We start from the raw sequence: 20,692 nt of genomic DNA, 5'->3' as shown, positions 1-20,692 counted from the left end.
TAACATGTTTTGTTCAAAATCTCTAAATAATATACCATTGGAAGGATCCTTCTCAAGGGAAGCAATTTGAGAGATGTGTTTTAGGAAAGAAAACTGGGGATTTTTTTTTCATTGGGCATATTTAATTGTTTTGTGTATTTTTTCAAAGACTTAACTCAGACTTTCCACTTTTAATGAAATTTCATGGCTTTAGTGCTTTAGGATTTTATTCAAATCTTGATGACGTGTATACTATGTTCCAAAATGATTTTAATATGCTGCTGCTTTGTGTAAACTACAACATATTTAATAGCACAAAGACAATGAAATGAGAATTTGAAATGCCGTGGTGCGATATCCAAGTTGTAAATTATGTTGACGAGTAACATAGCTGCTGCTTCTAAATATAATAATCCTTTCCCTGGAGGAAAGGAAAAGCTGAAAAAATATATCCTGATTTATTAGAAAGTAAATGTTTTTTACATTTGTGAACAGCTATGTGCTTGGTTATAGAAATTAGGCATGTGAAATATTTCATCTCAATTTTTTGTTAAGAAAATTCTGAGCAAATAGAAGTAGAATGTGGGTAGCAGTTTTACAGCTTTCACAGGCTTGGTGCTCTTTCTGTCTGTTTAAAAGACAAATGCTATTGACAGCAGCTGTTACCTCCTTCAGTGGAGACATTGGTGACATTATTGAAAAAGGATGTTTCATTTGTTTCACTTTGTTTAGAAAAGGAAGACCAGTGTCTCATGCCTGAAGCTTGGAATGTCGACCAGGGAGTAATAACCAAACTCAAGGAACAATACAAAAAGGAGCGCAAGGGGAAAAAGGGGGTGAAGAGTAAGTGGAAAACATTGCACCTTAAAATCATAAATGCCACATCTTTCACACCCTTAATTCTATCTCTCTTTCAATGTTTTCCTAAAATTACTTACTCTTTTACTTTGCTGCTCCTGACTGCTTTCCTGTTCACCAGTCCTCAGGGGTTGAAATTAATGACAGTCAATCAAGTTACCTGATAAATAGTTGGATTAGATATAACTTCTTCCAACCAGGTATTGGATTAATTAAAAATTCTTGCTTTAAGCATGGATTATACTTCTGTTATTCAGAAACTTAAATTGTAAAAGGCATTGTTTTAATAGTTCACACTTTAATGTAGAAGGCTTCAGAACCCTTTCTCAGCTGGAAACATGCCAGTTTCACAGGAAGACTTAAAGTCTGGTATGTAAATTTAAAAAAAAACAAACCAAAACCAAAGCAGAAACTGTCTTGAGTATCCTATTAGATGACAGAGGGAGGAAACAGGTTAATTTCTACCCCTGTTTTTCCTTAACATTCACAACATGAAAGTCATGCTGTCATCATAATTTATTATGCAGGGCTCGAAATAGGAAGTAACTCTGACCATCGGTGTATTTATAAATCACAGGACTTATTTATTGACTTTCATACCTGTGGGACTAGCCTTTAAAAATGTTGGGTATTTTTATCCAAATCAAAAAATGTGATCAGTGTCTGAAATACAGTTTCTAGCCCTGTAAAATATTTTTTGTTACATTTCTTGAAATACAAATTTGTTTTATAAAACTCAGTGGTTTTTGATAAGTAAGCCTTAAAGCTTTTTGATCTCAGATGAAGTGTTTAAAATGAAACACGGTATTCACAGCTATATTTCAAACATTTAGCCATATTGAGAATTCATGTGTGAATGATGTAAATTAATAATATTGCTTGTAGCCCAGTAAGAAATTTGAGGAATGTTTCTCCCTTTGTGGGAAGATGCTTATGAATACTAAGGAAATTCTCACTTCCAAAGAGACATGCATAAGAATACGAAAGTGGTCAGATACTCTCATCATTGAGGCTGACTTATTTTGTTACTTTTTGTATTGATACTAAATGTGATAAGCTGCTGCTCAGCAGTTGGTTATGTTACTGAAATTTTGCTATCAAATACATAAATTAAACCTCCTTTTTTTCTTGTATAAAAAAAAGTAAATCATTACCATAATTTGTATTTCTCAGGTGATATTTTTGTCATCTTTGGAATCATTTAAGTTACTGGAAAGTAATTGCAAGTCTGACAAGAAGCTGAGCTGGCAAATTAAAGTGTTCATGTTTCACAAAATTGATTCTGAATTTCTTTATAGTTAAGATAGAGAGGGCATGCCAATATGTGATTTCAGTGAAATTAGTTTTTGTAACTTGTCTGTTATTTTAAAAATACACAGACATTCTATGTAGTTCAGGGAGTAGTTGTAGGGTGAATTTAGTGTAAATTTAATCAAACTACTGAAATTATATTCTTGAACAGCTGTTGAGTGCTTTTCATTTTTTATAAAAAAAAATATTTAATTGTTGGTATAGATATTATTTGAGGATGTTTAATATATTTATGAGAACTTCCTGATACAAGGTAGCACTTGGGCATCCAGTGCTCCTTTGTTAAGATAACTACTGCTCAATACATTCACAGTACTTTTTAGATTGATTTGTTTGGTTTGATCTTGGGAGACCAAATGGTTTACTGCAGTACAGAAATTAAGCATCTTTCCATGGACAAACCATCATTGGAAGGGATTAATGCAGAAAAATCAGGAAGAATAAGAGCCTGTTTTCAGCTACTCATGATATTGTACATAATGAAGAAGAATGTGAGGAAGGAAGTCCAGGGAAAAAAAGCAAGGACTAAATATCTTGACATTAAATTGTACAAAGTTTGTTTCTATGACTTTAATCTTATCATAAATGGTGTTTAGACACTGAACTGCTACTAAGTATTGTTTTTATAAATCAGATATTACAGTAAAGCAATCTTGCAAAATCCTACTTACTGTTTTGCTGAATGAAGTAATATTTTTGTGACAGACAAGTTAAATACAATTTAGTTTATTATCTGTCATTATGGTTAGGGTGCAAAAAAAGTTTGCAACTGCATTAGTAAACTTATGATTTTGCAAGGCTGTAGTAAACACTCCTGTGAAGTAATAACAGAATAGAATCATAGAATGGTTTTGTGAGAGAATACATATATTGGAGTACACTTCTGTGTTAAAGCTGCTTAAAAAATAGCTGTATTATTTACTGGTCTAGGAAAAAACATAATGGACTATGGGTAAGACATTTTCCCATTCTTAATTAAACTTACAACAGGAAAAACTACCGAAGATATGTTTCAGCCTCAATCCTATATAAAACAGTCAAAACAGGGATGTGGGAAAATGATGGAGCAAAGTACAGGTAAGTGTCAAGAAGGGCATGGGTCTTCACCATATGTAGCTTCAGGAAGTAGGCCAGTGAATCCAGTTGCATTTGTATTTTAATATAACTTTTTGGATCATATAGTTCACGATACTACACTACTGCACAAATAAGTTTAAAATAATCATGTTGTCATAAGAATATGCTGCACAAAGTACCTTATCCACAAATATTAAAATAGTCACAAATGTCAGCTATTGTTTTGGGAAAGTAAATATTCTAATAATCAGTGTGACTCATTTGGAGGCATTCTTCAGCATCCCATGCAAGTAGCAGTATGAGTTTAAAAATGTGGGGAAAAATGTGCGTTCACAATTCTCAGTTGCTTCTATCACTTTCTTTTCAAGAAATTCATTTCATGCTGGATGATAGTTACTGCTGAAAATAGGTGCTCATTAGTTTTTCTGTGGTAATGATACAATGCAAGGTAGGATCCATTGTTGCATGTGGTGCTGTAGCATATCTGATACAATTAGTGCCGTTGTGAACTGCGCATAAACCATTCAATTTTTTTTTTATTTTTTTTTTCCTGGTTAGGGCCCAACAGGTCAAAGCTACAAGATATGCTTGCAAACTTGAGAGATGTTGATGATCTCCCTTCGTTACAGCCATCTGTTGCACCGCCCTCTAGACCCAGTAGCTCAAGGCTCATTGAACACGAGATAAACAGAACAGATGAAGGTAAGTATTACAAATATACATACAGTTTTGTAATGGGCAGATATTTATAGTTACTTCTGCTTAAAGATTGATTTCTAATATTTACACTTTACAAATACTGATTCAGCATTATCAGTTCAGTCTAAATATGATAAATGGCATTCCCGTTCCTCCCTGTAAGGGGAAGAACATTCCTGTTCCTCAGGACATCTAGCAAGGGAAAGTCTTGGCTGAATTCCTTTGAACTTCCGGAAAAAACTCATTTGGCGCTTGGTGGCTTTGTTAATGTGAGAATCTTAAGTCACTGACTTTTTTTTTGTACTCGCGGTTGGCAGTCAAGTGTAGAACATAAACTCAGGACATAAGAGCCTCTGTTTTTCTCTTTATAAAAATAATTTAAAATGTATGTTTATGTACATACATATACACACAGGTGGGTGCGGTGTTTAAGTGCAAAGATAGAGGTTCTACAGCTAAGCACAAGCGGATAGATATAGCTTTTAAATGTGTGTGGTGGTTGTGTAGTGAATCATATAGAACAACTTAGAGCTTGCCAGTGTATTAATTTCCATAATGTGTTTCAAAAACTAAAAGAAATTCTCATAGTGGCTAGTCCAAGGATGGAAAGCCACACATCTTAGTAAAAAGATGTGCGATTACTTTCATTAATATAATCTCTGGAAGTTGCTAAATCGTGTATTTGATTCAACATTTGAATTTCTGCAATACGCAGCGTAATGAAGTAAATATATGAGGCTGTATTAATTTGTAAAACATCATATTATGTGCTCTTTATTTAATTGGTAAGTATGTCTTTGGAAAACATGAGTTTCATTTAGCAGTTTTTCAGTTAGTGTGAAAAAGTAGGTTGCCAAGTTATAATTAAGATGCATAAAAAGCCCTAGTGTGTGGCATAGTTACTAAAGATCTCAGTAGTTCTGTTTCCTACATGCTCAGTGATTTTCTTTATGAAAGAAGGGGGTAACTTAGCAACACTTTGAGGAGTGGAGAAATTTTTTGTTGAATGTTTCCTTTCCAACTTTTCTCACATGTACTGAGAGCCATATTAGCGGTGCTTGATTTTCATGTCCTTTCAAGAATGTGTTTTTCAGTTCAGAGAGTCTGATGGACTCTCACTAAAGCGAAAGAGGATAACTGATTGTTTGGTATTACAAACTATTAGCTATGCATTTCTTCCTTCATTTTTGGCATGCAATTTTTTAACTCTAGTAACTTTTCAAATTTAATGTGTGTTTTTGGTGTCAAGTAGCATTTTACATTGTAAGTTGAAAAGAAAGAAAAAGGCAATGGTAGTTCAGACTTCAGGATGAAGAAGGTAAGAGATATTTGTGATTAAAAGTTAATAGCTAAGAGACCTAATCAAACAGCAGAGCTTGAAGGGCTTTTATTTGATTGTAGAAAGTAATAGAAAGCAAACAGGACATTCAGTAGGGGTATGAATGTGGAACGGAAAGTCCATGGAGAGGTTAGCTTACTTTGTGCTGGGTGGACTGGAGGGGAATTGAATGACATCTGAATCCAAGTCTTTTGGAAAAGGAGGTGGTCGCCTGAACAGATCAGGCTGTTAATTGCAAACTGTAGTTTGCTTGGTTTTAGCTTAGGGTTAGTGTTGTTAAACTAAATAACACACTGAGAATGAGATGGTGTTTCCTTTTCTCTCTCCCTGGTAGCAACAGTATTTGCCAAGGCTTGTATTCACTATGGAGCTAAAAGGGGAAAAAAATAGTAATTTACTGAAAAACCCTTTTTGAGCCAAAAGGTACATAAAATTGAGTGAAGTCTCCTGTATCCAGAAGGTAACACGCTGTCATCTATTCAGTCCCCATTTTGTGAGGTATAGACTTGGAGAGCTATTGTACAGAGAAGCTAGCACAGCTTCTTTCAAATCATACTCCTTGATGCAGTGCCTTATGTCATGTGTGTGAACTGTACTCCTCTTAGTTCTTGATCCTCTCGTTTCTAGTGAATCTAGCTATGGATGTGTTTATATTCCAGTGACTTGAGAGCCAATAGGTATGCTATAGCAGCTGTAAACCTGAAAGTAAGTTTGGGTACTGCTAGTAAAAGCTTGGAATTCAGTGCCGACTAGCCTGATTGGTAGGTAGTTGATTTTACAAGTAGTGATGAAATCTCAATTTCCATTTGTATTGCTAGATTGGAGCGCATGTAAACAGCTTCATTGCAGATGTACTTTTGGATGTATATGGAATAGTCCAGCTGCTCCCATCAGCTATTCTTGTCTACATTTTAGCTACTTTTCCAGAACCTATTTGCATATTTTGTAGTGGAGTTGAGGAAGAGCCTGAGCTTTTTTATGTTACATTTGAATTATGTATGGGTGAACGGTAGTATACTTTTCCCTCTGTGGCTAATTACACTTACTGTTTTGAGTCATGTACACCTCAAGCATTATGTTAAGAGGATACTGTTCATTGGTAAGTACAGTGATTATCCTTAGAATGGCTGGTGTTTGTCCAACCTTTTATATCATTTTGTCCTTAGCTACTTGAGAGGTGTTTAGTATTTGGAAGTGGAAAATATGCTTTTATTAATCTTTGTTGTATAAATTCACGTTTCAGGATTTCTTTTTTTTGTTTTTTTTTGTTTTCTTGCAGTGGAAGCTTTAACATTCCCTCCTTCTTCAGGGAAATCTTTTATTATGGGACCAGATGAAGCCCTTGAAAATGAGCTGGGTCTTGGAGAACTGGCAGGCCTTACGGTAGCCAATGAGGCAGATTCACTGACTTATGATGTAAGTGGTTATTAATGGTAACTCAAGGTCCTACTGTCTGCTTGCTGAAGGCAGCTGCAAGTTACATGTGTGTAGATTCAGCAGAAAGTGTTTTCCTGTTAAAATTATTCTGCAGAGCGTGTCACAAATTTTCACTTGACAGAACTATTCTTCCCATACACAGCAGCCTTCTAGCAGTCTGCAAGCCTTTCCTTCTCTTATTTGCCTCCCATACCATTCAAATAGTTGAAGATTAAAAGTAAACTTAATTAGAGATAGTGATACAGCTGGATGCTTGTGACCGCAGTTGTTGCTGAGCAAAATGAGGGTTAGCATTGAGGGAAGTTAGTGTCCCCTCTAAGAGGGACTTACGAGGCCATACCTATATGCAGTTTTGGGCCTCTGTGCTTCAGGAGGGTTGTGAAGATATCTGGCATAGTCCAGTAGCATGTGACTGATGAGGAAGTGTTGGGGGTGGACACTAGTCTTACTCATTTGTTTGGAGGCCAAGACGTGCTTGAATAGCAGCTTACAGATATGGGAAGAGTGCTTACAAGGATGACAGAGCCAAGCTCTTCATACTGCCAGGTGTTAAGAGGAAACGGTAGCAAATTATGACTTGAGATGTTCATGTTGGACATTAGAGGAAGAAATGTTTTGTAGGAGGTGATACTGAAACAAGTTACCTAGGGAAACTATGGGATCTCTCTGCTGGAAGCTGTTCAATACTTCGCTGGGGGAGAGTTGTGCTTTGCTTTACTTCGTGTGGGCAGTAGCATCATTTCACATGAGAAACAGAACCAGACGCTTTTTAGGAGGCTGTTGTGGCCAGCACTTCTGTGGGTTTGTGTGTAGCCTATGACTTTTTTCTTTCCCCTTTTATGGAAAATCATTCTTAAAATTGCCTCTTTGCTGTCATATACATTTTTTTTTCTTTATTTCTGATTTCTTGGGAAAAAATACTTCAGGTATTACTTTAATCACTTGTGATCTGTTAACTTGCTACTGCATTGTCCAGCTCTGTCAAGGTTGAGGGTTTTCAGAGGTGATATTTTAGTATTGCATGCTGGGGATGAATCATACCCTTCAGTAAATTTGACTCTTAAGTAATCACCTTCTAGGATTTTACTATCACAAATTGGATCTGACACTTCAGAAATAACCTGCAGGTCCTTACTTTGAAGTTCTACCCTTGTATGTAATTGTAAAGCAATAAATTACATAGTTAATGAAAGTTTACACACATTTTGAGAGTGACACTGCAGAGGTGTGCCCTATTGCTATAGCGAGTTTCTGACCATGTGATGTGTTGTGAATCATCGGGATTGCAATGTTATAGAACATCTCTGCTAAAATTCGATATTTTAGCATTATCTACTAATTTGGGCTCAGTTCTTTATTTTTTTGCTTATCTTCCCTAACTTTGTCTCCAAAAAGGGGTAAGATGGTGTACAAATTTAATTTCTTTTACTGTTATGCCTGAAACTTTGATGCTGAATTTTTAAATTCAGAGGACGTGGCAAACCTACACTCTCTGTACAAGAACTTAATGCTTTCATTGCTTGACTGCATTGTTCAAGTGTCCATATAAGCTATAGTGTTTGTGCATGTCTCCATACTCTGAATTAATAGCTTTTGTTTATGGAATCTGTTATTTCTGTATCCACCCCTATCCTGTTCTGCATGGTTGAGAATATGAACTTCTGTTGTTCACTTGTTAAATGCCTTTATGAAGGCCTGTGATTGGGAGTTCATAGTTATGCTTACCTCACCTCTTATCTTCTCTAGTGCTGACAATTTACAAAAAGAAATTTGTTTACAAACCTCTTTGCTCTTGCCGTTGTGCTTTGTATTGAAGCAAAATGAAAAGCTAGTTTTCCATTTCAAATTTCACTGGAAGTTTAGCTTACAAATCGTGCAGTCTGATTTTATTCTGGACTACTTCATAATGTTTTTCCAACTGCCAAATGTTAATCAGGTAGGATTAATGGAAACTTAGTATCTATTTTTAACTATCAATTTTGAACCATATGGAGAATGGAGTCGAAGGATTTAATGTGAATCAGTCTTTACATGTATTGGCTCTCAAGAATTGCAGATATTTCTATTTTCAGTCCCTTTCTTCCCACTGACGCTTTTACTGAATTCTTTTCTTCTAAAACATGGGTAGCATTAGCCTACCTCATTTCATGGTTTAAGTTTTTTACATGCTACTTTGACTGTCTGTAAATTAACGAATGGTTTTCACTTGATTTATTACTTAAAAAAGAAAATTTTCCTTTTGTGGGTATGTTTTTAGAATATCTAACACTATGAAATCTCTCAGCTTTATAGCCAGTTTAAATTTATATTTTCTTTCTGCTTCCTTGGCACATTGTTGTCTTAACAGATGTTCACTTTGGTTTGTTCTGTTTTTTTTCCCTAACCTGGGTACATTAAGAAGCTCTATAAAATTATGGTAGATTGAGTACTGAACATAAGGGTATCTGAACTACATAACGATTACATTTAATATTGTGTACTAATTTGGAGGTTTTGGACCTTCAATTGCACTCTTCCTAGAGAAGCGTCCATAGTGCTACTTGCATATCATTGCTGTTACTGGAGTTTTCAAGATGTCAGTATAGACATCGATATTACAATTACTGGCGAATCCAGATCAGATGCTGATTTTGAAGTTAAAGATCCTTCCTTCCTCTCTTGCCTCCATACTGCTTTTCAAGTCCCAGATGTTGTTATATTTCAGCGGGGAGAGAGAAAAGGAGGCTGGCTGCCGTGTTAGTAATGCAGTCTCTTGTGGCTTGTGAGAGACTGGTGGGTGAAGAGGAATGATGGTGGGCCAGCCAGGCAAGCGGTGCGTCAGGGCTAGGATCGGTTTCCATCTCTTCTACTCTTCTACTGGCTGGGACAGCCCTCTATCTTGACTCCTTTGGAGCGATGTCTTTGAATGAATGAGAGAGCAAATGGAGAATATCACCCTGACAGATCTTTTAGGTGTGCACGGTTAGACCATCTAAGGTGTCTGTGTGGCTTTCGCAGATGTGACACAGGACCTCTGCTCTTGGTGTGGCAGCTGGAGAGCAGGCAGGGTTTACTCCATCACCTGATCGGCATTAGGTGCCTGTGTTGAGGCAACCAAATTCCTCTCCACATATCTGTGAATACTCTGTTTGTCTTCTGCCATCATTTTCTGAGACTTTCTTGGCCAATCTCCAGAAAATCTGCCATAGCTGCTAACTTTACAGTCCTGCAAGTCCTTGCACCAGCTCCAGCATTTTTCTGTTCCCTTATTGAGCCAACTCGGTTCAGTACACTGGCAAAGAAACGGAACTGTCTCCCTGAGCAGACAGTACGTAGTTACCAAGAAATACGGTGAGGCTAATCCTGCTGTTAGTTGCAACTCCTTTCTCATTGTTTAAAATCTATAGAATCGCTTAATTGAAGCATACATTTTATTACTAAATCCAGGAGTAACAAAACTTAAGAAAAAGCACTTTTGTTATTAATCCCACCCCACAGCCCCCTACTGAATAAAATGGAGATTCTTGAAGTATCTCAGAACAGTTGTCTTTTCTTTGCAGTTAAGACTAAATTATTTGGTTTTATCTGTAGCTTTCAACATAATTAAATCATCAATATTTCAGTTACAATTGTTTGTTTTCCTGTTCTTCCATCACCACACTCACCAGTGGTTACAGGAATGGCAATTTAACTATGGCAGTGTTGACTGACAGAATGATAAAAGTCTGTTCAGCATTTTATGTCAACATTTGTTCAGAGGAGCAATGTTGCAAAACTGTTATTTTTTAAGGGCTTTCTTTTTGGATCTGCTAAAAATGCATTTATTGCCAAATAATTGTGTGTGTATATATATGATACCTTATTGCTTGCCAGTTATATTCTTAGTGTGTAGCCAAGTCCCTTTTGCTTTTTTTTTTTGTTGTTTTGGTTTGGCTTTTTTTTTTCCCTGGCAGCTTTACTTGTCTTGCATTATTACAGAGTTCGTGTTGCCTTAGGTGAGTAAATTAGACTGTGTTCCTTTGTGCTGCTAGACCCTTCCCTGTTCCTCTTAGGTCTTTAACTGCAGAGATGCCATGTCAATAGTACTTGGATGTTCAGGAACCAGAGCTTGGTCGGGTCAGGTTCAGTGTTAATGAATGAGCCAGCAGGTATAGATCAACTTTCAAATACCAAACTGACTTCACAGCAGTATCAGTCAGAAAGGTACTTTTCAGCTTTTAAATTGTGTAACTTAGCAGATGTGGAGTATTTCAGATTTGCACAGGCTGTATTCCTGTGGATGCAACGTTATTTGTTGCACTTTTGGAATGCATCTACCTTCTTTCTTGTTTTGAATTGTCTGATTAATGTTAAACGGACTGTTGTTGAAGAGCAGGTTATTATGAAAACTGGATGAAGTAATTTGACATCTTCTGAAAATGCCAAACTAAAATTATGATTTCTTCCTTTCCTTGTTCCTTTCAGATTAATTACAAGTTTGGCATTTTTTTTTATTAGATAGCAAACAATAAGGATGCATTGAGAAAGACTTGGAACCCCAAATTCACATTAAGAAGTCACTTTGATGGAATAAGAGGTCTCGCTTTTCATCCGGTTGAACCAGTCTTAATAACTGCTTCAGAGGACCATACATTAAAAATGTGGAATTTACAAAAAACAGCCCCAGCAAAGAAGTAAGATTTTTTTGTAATGCTTTGTTTCAAAAAATATTTTCATTTGTGAAGAAAAAAAAGATATTGTAGATGCCACTTCACTGGATGACCCTTAGAGTTACTTGAAATTAAAGGAAAACGGGCTCTTGGAGAACAATAGAGATTTTTAAGGAGTGCTAGAAGCAGTGCATGTTTGTGAATGTGTTTTGTGAAATTGAAAACCATTCACTTTTTTATATTTTCCTTGTAGATAACATGGGAAATGAATTTACTAGTGAAAATATTTGGATGTGGCCTGTTAGTGTGCTTGCATGTGTATATAAATGTATAAAAAAATGCATTTGTATATATGCACATATATGTATACACATATATGCATATACTTGTGTACAGCTTTAAACTTTGACAGAGATGTTGTACACTGTCTCATGCGTGTTGCTGGGGATTTGCAGAAGTGAGAGCGAATTCTTAGTGGGTCTAACATAGCAAGGGTGTACATCATACCTTTTAGGAGGACTGGGCAAAGCATATGGTCTTCCTGTAATAAGCACCTGGTAAGTAAAGTCCAGAGCAGCAGTTTTTTAAGTGGTTTGTAACTGTGCTACAGCATTGGTGTGGGTGTCATAAGCTCCTTTCATGTGCTAGAGGTTGGGAACGCTTAATAATATATTTCATGTGATGCCAGTGGCCCTCCATTCCTTCTCCACCATTGATATACCTAGCTAATGGTTTGACTGGTGTGTGAGAGTTTGTGGACCCTCTGCCTTGAAGGTCTTCAAACAAAAATCCAAAACTAAACCAACAAAACAAATCCTTTCATATTTTGAAGGAATGCAAAGAATTCCTAGACATAAAAAAAATAATTCCTAGACATACGAAAAATAATGTTGGGAGAGGAAGTTACGGGAGAAACATTTCAAAAGATGTAGTGGTGATTTTAAGAATTTAGCAGTGTGCACACATTATTGTAAAGCATTGTGTAAGATCATATACATGTTAATATTTTCTTGTACTTTATTTAGGAGTGCTTCTCTTGATGTAGAGCCAATATATACCTTCAGAGCACATAAGTGAGTATTTCCTGAGAAATGTTCTACGTTTTGAGAAATATATTATCTTTAGGCAGGCATACAATTTTTTAAAAATTCCACCTTGTCAACTAGTGCTTTCATGGGATGATTTTAGTTCCCATGTTATTTAAAATATCTGCATATGTTCATCTTCTTTCTGTATGATTATTTAAATCTGAAACTAGGTACACCAGAGTTTTAAAAAGAAAAATCTTCAAATTATACAGTTCAAATTCGATTAGGTATTCTGTTCATCATTGCAGCTCTTGCCTTTCTGTCAGATGTGCATCTGTCGAATGAAGCTTCTTGCAGGGAATTAAAATCTACTGAATCAGTTTCATAGAAGAGCCTTAGATCTTTGGAAAAGGGAAAAAAAGTTATTCATGCGGAATAACAAAGCCTATAATTTAAGTGTGGCATATATTTGATGTGCATAGTGGTTAAATTGTCCTGATTGTAGTTATGTTACCAAATATTGTGGAGGTTTTTTTTGTAGGAAGTGTTGTAGCATATGATCTGACTACGCATAATTTTTGTTGCCGTCCATGCAGCAAGCGAGTTGTAGCTAACAGGAAATTCTGAAGATTCCATTTACATTGTTCTTCGCATAGCAGAAATGTTAATAGTTAACGTGGTTTTTGGGGGGTTCTTCCAGTGGACCAGTGCTCTGTGTGGTGATGAGCAGTAATGGTGAACAGTGTTACAGTGGAGGAACGGACGGCCTCATCCACGGCTGGAGTACAACCAACCCAAACATCGACCCATATGACTCTTACGGTACGTCGCTGTTACGCACACCAGTAGAATGATATATTTAGTGACATCAGTGTTATGTGGCTAAAATCTTTCAATTTGCAGGTAATACCTTTTTGAAAATTAAAAAGAGAAAATTGAATGTTGTCTTCAATTACTTGGAATAAATTTTTGTTTTGATACTAGCACTGGTTGATGAGAGATGAAATGAGATTGTATAGTATGAGACCAAAGCCGTTGTTGTATTCTGCAAGCAGCTAAAAAGGCCCAGTTTCATAAGACTTACAAGGTCTGAATGGATGTCAGCCTTGTGTGTGTGTTTATAAAACATTTTTCACTTCCCATAGCTTCAGAGGCAATTGGCCTTAAGAATGGCTTTTGGAAATAAAAGGACTGATGTGCCACTAGTGGTTGGTTGAGAGCATATTTTAAAATCAAAATGTGTTCTGCCAACTTTGATACTGTCCCTTGTGCTGAAACATTTTTTGTTCCATTGGTTGTAGACTGGATAACAGAATGTTATGTATGCTGATGAAATTCATGCATCTTCATGAAAAAATAATTGAGACTTCTATATTGATATGACCTGGTTGGTCTTGGTTTTTTTTTATAGACTAGCTTCTTAAGGTTGGTCCATAAACACAGACCAAAATGTAACTATTGACTTAATTGAAAATTTGTTTTGAAATGTGTTTTGTTGTGTTTTTTTCACAGATCCTTCTGTTCTAAGAGGTGCTTTTGTAGGCCATACAGATGCAGTGTGGGGTCTGGTTTACAGTGGAACACACCAGCGTTTGCTCTCTTGTTCAGCAGACGGCACTATACGTCTATGGAAAGCTACAGAAATTGCTCCAGCTCTCAATATATTTAATGATAATCAAGGTACAGAAAATTACCCTACCTTAAAGTTCATGAGCATCACTGGTCAGACTACCATAATTCTGATGATTGAATAGAAATCTTTTTGTTTTTCTGAATTTTATATCCTTATGGATATTTTTGTGAAGATGAAATTTTGAGTGCCTTCTCATTTGATATCAACTGACACCAAGAGGGTTGGGGTTGTTTAGCCTGGAGAAGAGAAGGCTCTGGGGAGACCTTATAGTGGCCTTCCAGTGTCAGAAGGCGGCCTACAAGAAAGCTGGGAAGGGACTTTTTACCAGGGCATGTAGTGATAGGATGAGGGGAATTAGCTTTAAAATAGAAGGTGGAAGATTTAGACTAGACCTTAGGAGGACATTCTTCACAATGAGGGTGGAGACAACCCTAGAAGAGGTTGCCCAGGGAAGCTGTGGCTGCCCCATCCCTGGAGGTGTTCAAGGCCAGGTTGGATGGGGCCTTGGATGGCCTGATCTAGTAGGTTGTCATGGCATGGGGGTTGAAACTGGGTGACCTTTAAGGTCCCTTCCAACTCAGACCATTCTATGAATAGATACCTACACACAGCGGGGCAGCCATGTAGTTCTCAAAGCCAGCTGCTGCCTATGATCTGCTGATGTTACTAGAACCATGGAGTATAATTTATCAACTTCATATTTCAGATTCAAACTGAGTTTCCATTAGGCTCTTGCTTTTGGTTTGTTCGGAATAAAAAGTCCTTTCTTTCCCTGTCGTGGTTTAGTCCCAGCCAGCAACTAAGCACCACACAGCACTCACTTTTCCCTTTTGGGATGGGAGACAGAACTGCAAAGGTAAAACTGAAAAAACTCGCATGTTGAGATGAAGACAGTTTAATAAGTAAAGCAAAAGCCACATGTGCAAGCAAAGCAAAACAAGGAATGCATTCGCTACTTCCCATCAGCAAACAGATGTTCAGCCATCTTTAGGAAATTAGGGCTCCATCATGCATAACGGTTAATTGAGAAGACAAACACTATCACTCTGAACTTCCCTCCCCCCTTCCTTCCTTCTTTCCCCAGCTTTATATGCTGAGCATGACATCATGTGTTGTGGAGTATCCCTTTGGTGAGTTGGGGTCAGCTCTCTTCACTCTGTCCCCTCCCTTCTCATGTACCTTCATTCTGCTCACTGGTGTGTTGGTGTGAGAAGGAGGAAGGGCCTTGACTCTGTGTGAGCACTGCTCCGTGGTAACTGGAACATCCCTGTGTTATCAACAGTGTTTTCAGCACCAATCCACAAGATAGCCTCATACTACCAGCTATGAAGAATGAGCCCGTTGACATTGCCAGACTCTTTGAGCTGATGGTCTTAAAGGCAACCCACTAACTGAGACAGTTCTTTGGCTCTTCAGAACAACTTTCAGGCAAAATAAGCTCTGATGTAACTGAACAGGCTTATTGAATTATGGTGTAAAGCTGTTTGGAACTGCCATTACTTGTTAATTAACGTAGACTGAGCAAAATAGAAATGTTTCATGTATTTTATTTCTTGCAGAACTGTGCTTCCAGTGGTATGTAGGGTTCTGTGAAAAACATAACTGATTTGTGGCCAGCTTGCCTACCTGTCCAGTTTGAAAACTTCTTAGTAGTGTGGGAGGAGGGAAGTTGTGGATTTTTTTTGTTGTTGCTTTTTTTTTAAAAAAAAAAAAAGTTAAGATGGAATAGGGAGTAGTGTTGCCTCACAGAGCTATTCTTTGGGGTTTTTATATTCCAAACTGGAATGAAACCCAGTTGTGAGATTCAAAGATGCACATTTGAAACTTAGTTTTCCTATGGTTTATTGAGAACCTTGAACAAACTCTCCCAAATACCTAGCAGTCATTATTTAAGTCCTTTAGATTAACAGTTGTAGGTTTACCAGGGCACTACAGATAAGCAGACATGGCAGTGGTAGAAAAGGTCACTTCAGAAACAATACATGTTTTCTTCTTACATCAGTTTTTTTCTGTCTTTTTTGGAGTACCTGTAGATAAGTACTGCCATTCCTCAGCAACATTCCTGAGGCCGTGTGTCCGAGAAAGATATTTATCCCATGAGTCTTAAGTTTAGAGAGAAGTTCTGATAATCCTGCGTTATCTGGATCCGTGGACATTGAGCTATTTAACATTCAGTGTCTCACTCTCTACTTCTTCCTTCTCCTTCTGGCAGCTGTTGCAACCAGTGTTGGTCTTTCACAGAGCAGGTGGTGAACAGGGCATTTGAGGAGGAAAATTTTAAGGGTAGTTTGTATACCCAAGCTCTGCCTCATAGTGTTCAGATAGCTACAGTGTAAGGAGTTCACATGTATACTGTAATTGGCAGGATGGACAGAGCTTTGTAATTTGAGTATGTAATGAATTTATGTAACCTTTCATGCTGACAGTGTCAGAGTATACAGTTTGCATCTGGAAAGCTTTAGGGTGGTTTTAAGCTCTGAATTTGCCCAGGTAGATGATGAAGTTAATAATCTGTCATGTAAATGGTTTTACCACTTCAATTTCATTTTCTTTTACTTGAGGCAGTGCAGGTTTGTTTGAGAATTGCTCTTAGAGTCAAACGAAGGAAAAGAGTGCAGGAAGTCCTTACTTTCTTGATTTCAAAGTAGATTTCTGTCCAGCTGCAGTTCCACATACAGCATTTTCATAAAGAATGTTGTTATTATACATTTCAAAAAATATAGGATTAAAATAGTGACCACATAGGGCAATCTGTTTAGATTGGCGTAATGTGCGTTTTAAAATGTACCATTTCCTTTCATAACCGTGGCCCTTTTGAAATGAAAGTGCTTGTTGGTTGTGTTTTTTTGTGTTTTTTAGTTTTCTTACACCAACTAAGTCTTATGAAAATGTTCTCAATGTTGTTTTCTAGAACTGGGAATCCCTTCATCCGTAGATCTTGTGAGCAGTGACCCAAGCCTCATGGTAGCATCATTTAACAGTGGACACACTAGCATTTTTAACATGGAGACGCGGCAACGAATTCTTACCCTGGAGTCCAGTGTGGATACTAGTACGTATCAAAAAAAACTGAAAACAAACCCAAAACCTAAAAAATTGCTTGTTTAAGATTGGTAGGCTTTTTAGTGTTTCCAGAAAATTGAGCAATGTCATGATAATTATTACATGAATTATGTTACAAGCTGTGTTTTGAGATTTAACAGTAAATTATTACTACTACAACAGACCTTATGGGTATAGCAGAAGAATGTACATGCATTTAAAAGAAGGTAGAAGAAAGAAGCCCACACTATCTGAATTCCTCTTGAAGGAACGGTAGCACAAGGAAAAGCACAGATTTTTTTAATGCAGCCCAGTGATCTTTGCAACTTGAAGGTTTCCATTCTCTCTTCAGTTCAAAACTGCAAGATAGGGGCAATCGCAGGAAAATCTAAAGTTTAATTTATTAAAAAAATTAGGAGGGATGTGTGTGTGTGTGTGGTTTTTTTTTCTCAGAGTTATCCCTTTTCTAATTTTTGCATACACTCGTGGCTCGTTTGCAGTTGGGCTTTATTTGAAGTTTTCAGTGTAAGAAAAAAAGCAAAGCTCCAGTGGAATAGTATTCACAAGGTCTCACATAGTGCCTTGGATCATGGCAGTGGCCAATATTGGAAGTTTTAGAAGAAAAGGAATAAGGAGTCTGCTGTCAGTAAATTACCCTGGCATTAGGAAAGAGGTCAGAATGAGCTGAAGCTTGAGGTTTCATGTTCTGGCCAAAATGGTAGCTTGATAACAATATAAACATTCAGTTTTAAATTCAGAATTTTAAAAATGTTGATAATTTTTTTCCCTAACAGTTTTATTTTGCTAATTTCTATTATTTAATTATATTTTTTAGAGGGAGTAAACCCTTCTTGTTGGCTTTGTTTGTCTTCTTTAAAACAGTTAAATGACCATCTTTCAATAAGAGGGAATGAAAAGTGCCACCTCCCTTCTTTATATTATTCTTTAGTGTGCAGGTTGTTTTTTTAATCCACATCTTTGTTCCAGTCTAAAAACACAGTCCTAAATTAGTTATCTTTTTTCTATGGAATTTACCTTTCTTCTTCTCTTCTGCCTCCCTCTTCTATTCTTTCACCACCTCCTCCTTACTGTGCTTCTGTAATATTCCTTTAAGAAAATGAGATTGTAATATGGCAACCAGCAATCTCTGTTTAGTTTCTTTAGTTATGTAACAGTACTATAAAGCTTACGTGTGTCTAAAAAAAAAAAAAGTGTCTAATTATTTCTACAAGATCTAGGCAAGAGGAAAAGGAGTCACCTGAACTGCCCTACTACCACTACCACTTAGGGACTCTGCTGCTCAGTATAAGCCTCTTTGCGTGCATTTTGAAACTGTGAGGATAGCTGGCTGGGATGCAGTCTCATGTGCTTTTAGTAATATTAGGGAGGTTTATTAATATGAATGTGTTTGTTCCATAATTTACACTTTCATAATTTTACGTGTCCTGTGGATGCTGACACTGCTTAGTGGTTCAGACTTTTATAGAAAGAAGGAGATTGAAGTCTTTACCACCTTAGTAGCAAGTGATCTTATAGTAGTATTCTATTTTATTTATTTTAGTAAGAATTTTGATTAGGTGATGTAAGTGTTTTCTGGTAGCAGTTTAACTGAATACAGTCAACTCCCACATGAAAGATAACTGTATTTTGATGTTCTGTGGAGTGGCTGTTTGTGGTTTCGTGGTAAATTGTGCCTTGTACTAGTCTGTGCATCACAACAATGCCTGCATTTCTAATAAAAAATACTTCTATACTATTTTTTTATTTCAAGATTCTTGAAGGCTAGGAAAATGGCTCTTCTATGAGTAGTCTAGCATCCTTTTCAACAAGAATTTTGATCTAAGTATTTGAAATAATAGTAGATGTGTTTTGCTCTGAGATGTGATCTTGTTTGCTTGGAAATGAACTGCCTGCAGTGTTAATTTTCCTGTACTGACTGAAGAAAGTTTGGCTTGAAAAGAGGAGTTGGGAAAGTGCAAAAAAAAAAAAAAAAAAAAAAAGTATTTTGACACATTTTTTGGCTTCACGTTCTTGCCTGATGTGCCTATTCAAAACCATGGCTAAAAGTTGGACTTTATTTGTTGTATTTACACTCAATACATGTGGTTTATGTATGGGTCTGTGTTAGTAATTTGGGAAGTATTTTGGAGTAGACCACATTACGTAAGGTGCTAGCTGAGACTGTCCATGATATAAAGGTAGAGAAGGATGATTACATATTTATTTCTTAGTAGCAGTCTTGAAAAAACCTTGGCAATTTACATGTGTTTATGTGTGGGTTTTCTCCTAGCAGTCGCTTCTTCCTGTCAGATAAACAGAGTCATCAGCCATCCAACTCTTCCAATTAGTATCACTGCTCATGAAGACAGACACATCAAATTCTACGACAACAATACAGGTACGCATCTTTTCAACGGATCCTACTCATAGCAGTTGTATAACGTAAAATATAAATGGAATGTCATTATTGTTATAATTATTCACGGAAGTACTAAGGGACATTAAGAATTGGATGTCCTCTAAACCAGAAATCTTTCATCACCAGTTGAGCCCAAAGATTGCCTGTAAATTTAAAACTTCAGTAGCATAGTGATAAGGAACCTGCATCATTCTCTGTCTGCTCTTTTAACATGCCTTATATATGGGGGTTATCGGTACTTAACATAAAAGGAAACTTTTTCAAAATATTTGTGGTAATGTTCATGTTTCTTCTGTTGTGTTGTGTGTGTTATTTTGAACTGAGCACTCCTTTTGAACTCTGGCACTCCTTTAGTTCTCCCAAGACCTTTTCCTGATGTCTTGGAGGTAGAAGTTCTTTTGTAGGCATAGTTCTCAGTTTGATCCACTGTATTTCTCCAAATCTCTCACTTCTGCAGAATCAGTCGAACGGATTATAATACTTTTTCTAATTTGTAGTGAGAGTCACACTGAGGCGTGCAGTTATAAATCTCTTAGGTTTTAAAGTACCTTCTGATAGGAATGGTATTAATCTGGCACTCTGACTGTGAATTGTGATAATCTTCAGTTTATGACTTCTCTGCTTCCAGGTCACACAGTCTTAAAAGTTAAATTGAGATCTTTCAATACGCATATTGATTTTAATTTTACTACTTCCTCGATGTATGTTAAATAAGAAGAGGTGAAAGGACCAAATGGAAGCTGAGGAAAATATATATGAATATTATAAGCTGTAATAGAACTTTGATTCTTTCTGAATTGACTAAGATTATCCTGTATTCTTATGTAGTTTTATTCATTGCTGTACTCCTTTCTGGTCAAGATCTTACTCTTGAACTCTCTTAATTCACTTAAGGGGCAGAAATACAAAATGCACAGTGATTGCAGCTTTGTGGTGGTTTTGCATACATAAACCAAGGATATAACGAAGTTGTTGGTATTGGTACTGTGTCTCTTCTGAGACTGTAACAATTAAAAGACCGACTTCTTGCATAATTTTAATAATTCAATCATGAGACAAGTTTAAGCAGTGAATGTGGACAACAAAGAGAATTGCAGAAAATAACCTAAACAATTCTTTTCTTTCAAAGGAAAACTGATCCACTCCATGGTAGCTCACTTAGATGCAGTTACAAGTTTAGCTGTTGATCCGAATGGCTTGTATTTGATGTCTGGCAGTAAGTACATTCAGATTTCATTTTCA

The 20,692-nt window shown here is 36.7% G+C and overlaps 1 protein-coding gene across 7 annotated transcripts in view; it reads left to right on the top strand.

Moving 5' to 3' along the window:
• STRN (striatin) overlaps positions 1 to 20,692 on the top strand; it is a 72,100-nt gene that overhangs the window by 47,389 nt on the left and 4,019 nt on the right. For 4 of the 7 annotated variants that reach the window (XM_054063559.1, XM_054063563.1, XM_054063564.1 and 1 more), the window contains exons 8-18: positions 712 to 822; positions 3,139 to 3,225; positions 3,784 to 3,927; positions 6,543 to 6,679; positions 11,177 to 11,352; positions 12,354 to 12,401; positions 13,057 to 13,178; positions 13,869 to 14,036; positions 16,901 to 17,041; positions 19,322 to 19,429; positions 20,580 to 20,666. In XM_054063559.1, coding sequence (XP_053919534.1) covers positions 712 to 822; positions 3,139 to 3,225; positions 3,784 to 3,927; positions 6,543 to 6,679; positions 11,177 to 11,352; positions 12,354 to 12,401; positions 13,057 to 13,178; positions 13,869 to 14,036; positions 16,901 to 17,041; positions 19,322 to 19,429; positions 20,580 to 20,666 — 1,329 coding nt within the window. The remainder of the gene's footprint in view (positions 1 to 711; positions 823 to 3,138; positions 3,226 to 3,783; positions 3,928 to 6,542; positions 6,680 to 11,176; positions 11,353 to 12,353; positions 12,402 to 13,056; positions 13,179 to 13,868; positions 14,037 to 16,900; positions 17,042 to 19,321; positions 19,430 to 20,579; positions 20,667 to 20,692) is intronic. The other 3 variants (XM_054063560.1, XM_054063561.1, XM_054063562.1) reach the window with 3 other exon arrangements.

Source organism: Cuculus canorus, chromosome 3 (assembly GCF_017976375.1).
Source record: "Cuculus canorus isolate bCucCan1 chromosome 3, bCucCan1.pri, whole genome shotgun sequence".
Taxonomy (NCBI): Eukaryota; Metazoa; Chordata; class Aves; order Cuculiformes; family Cuculidae; genus Cuculus; species Cuculus canorus.
This window is presented reverse-complemented; position numbering and strand designations above follow the sequence as displayed.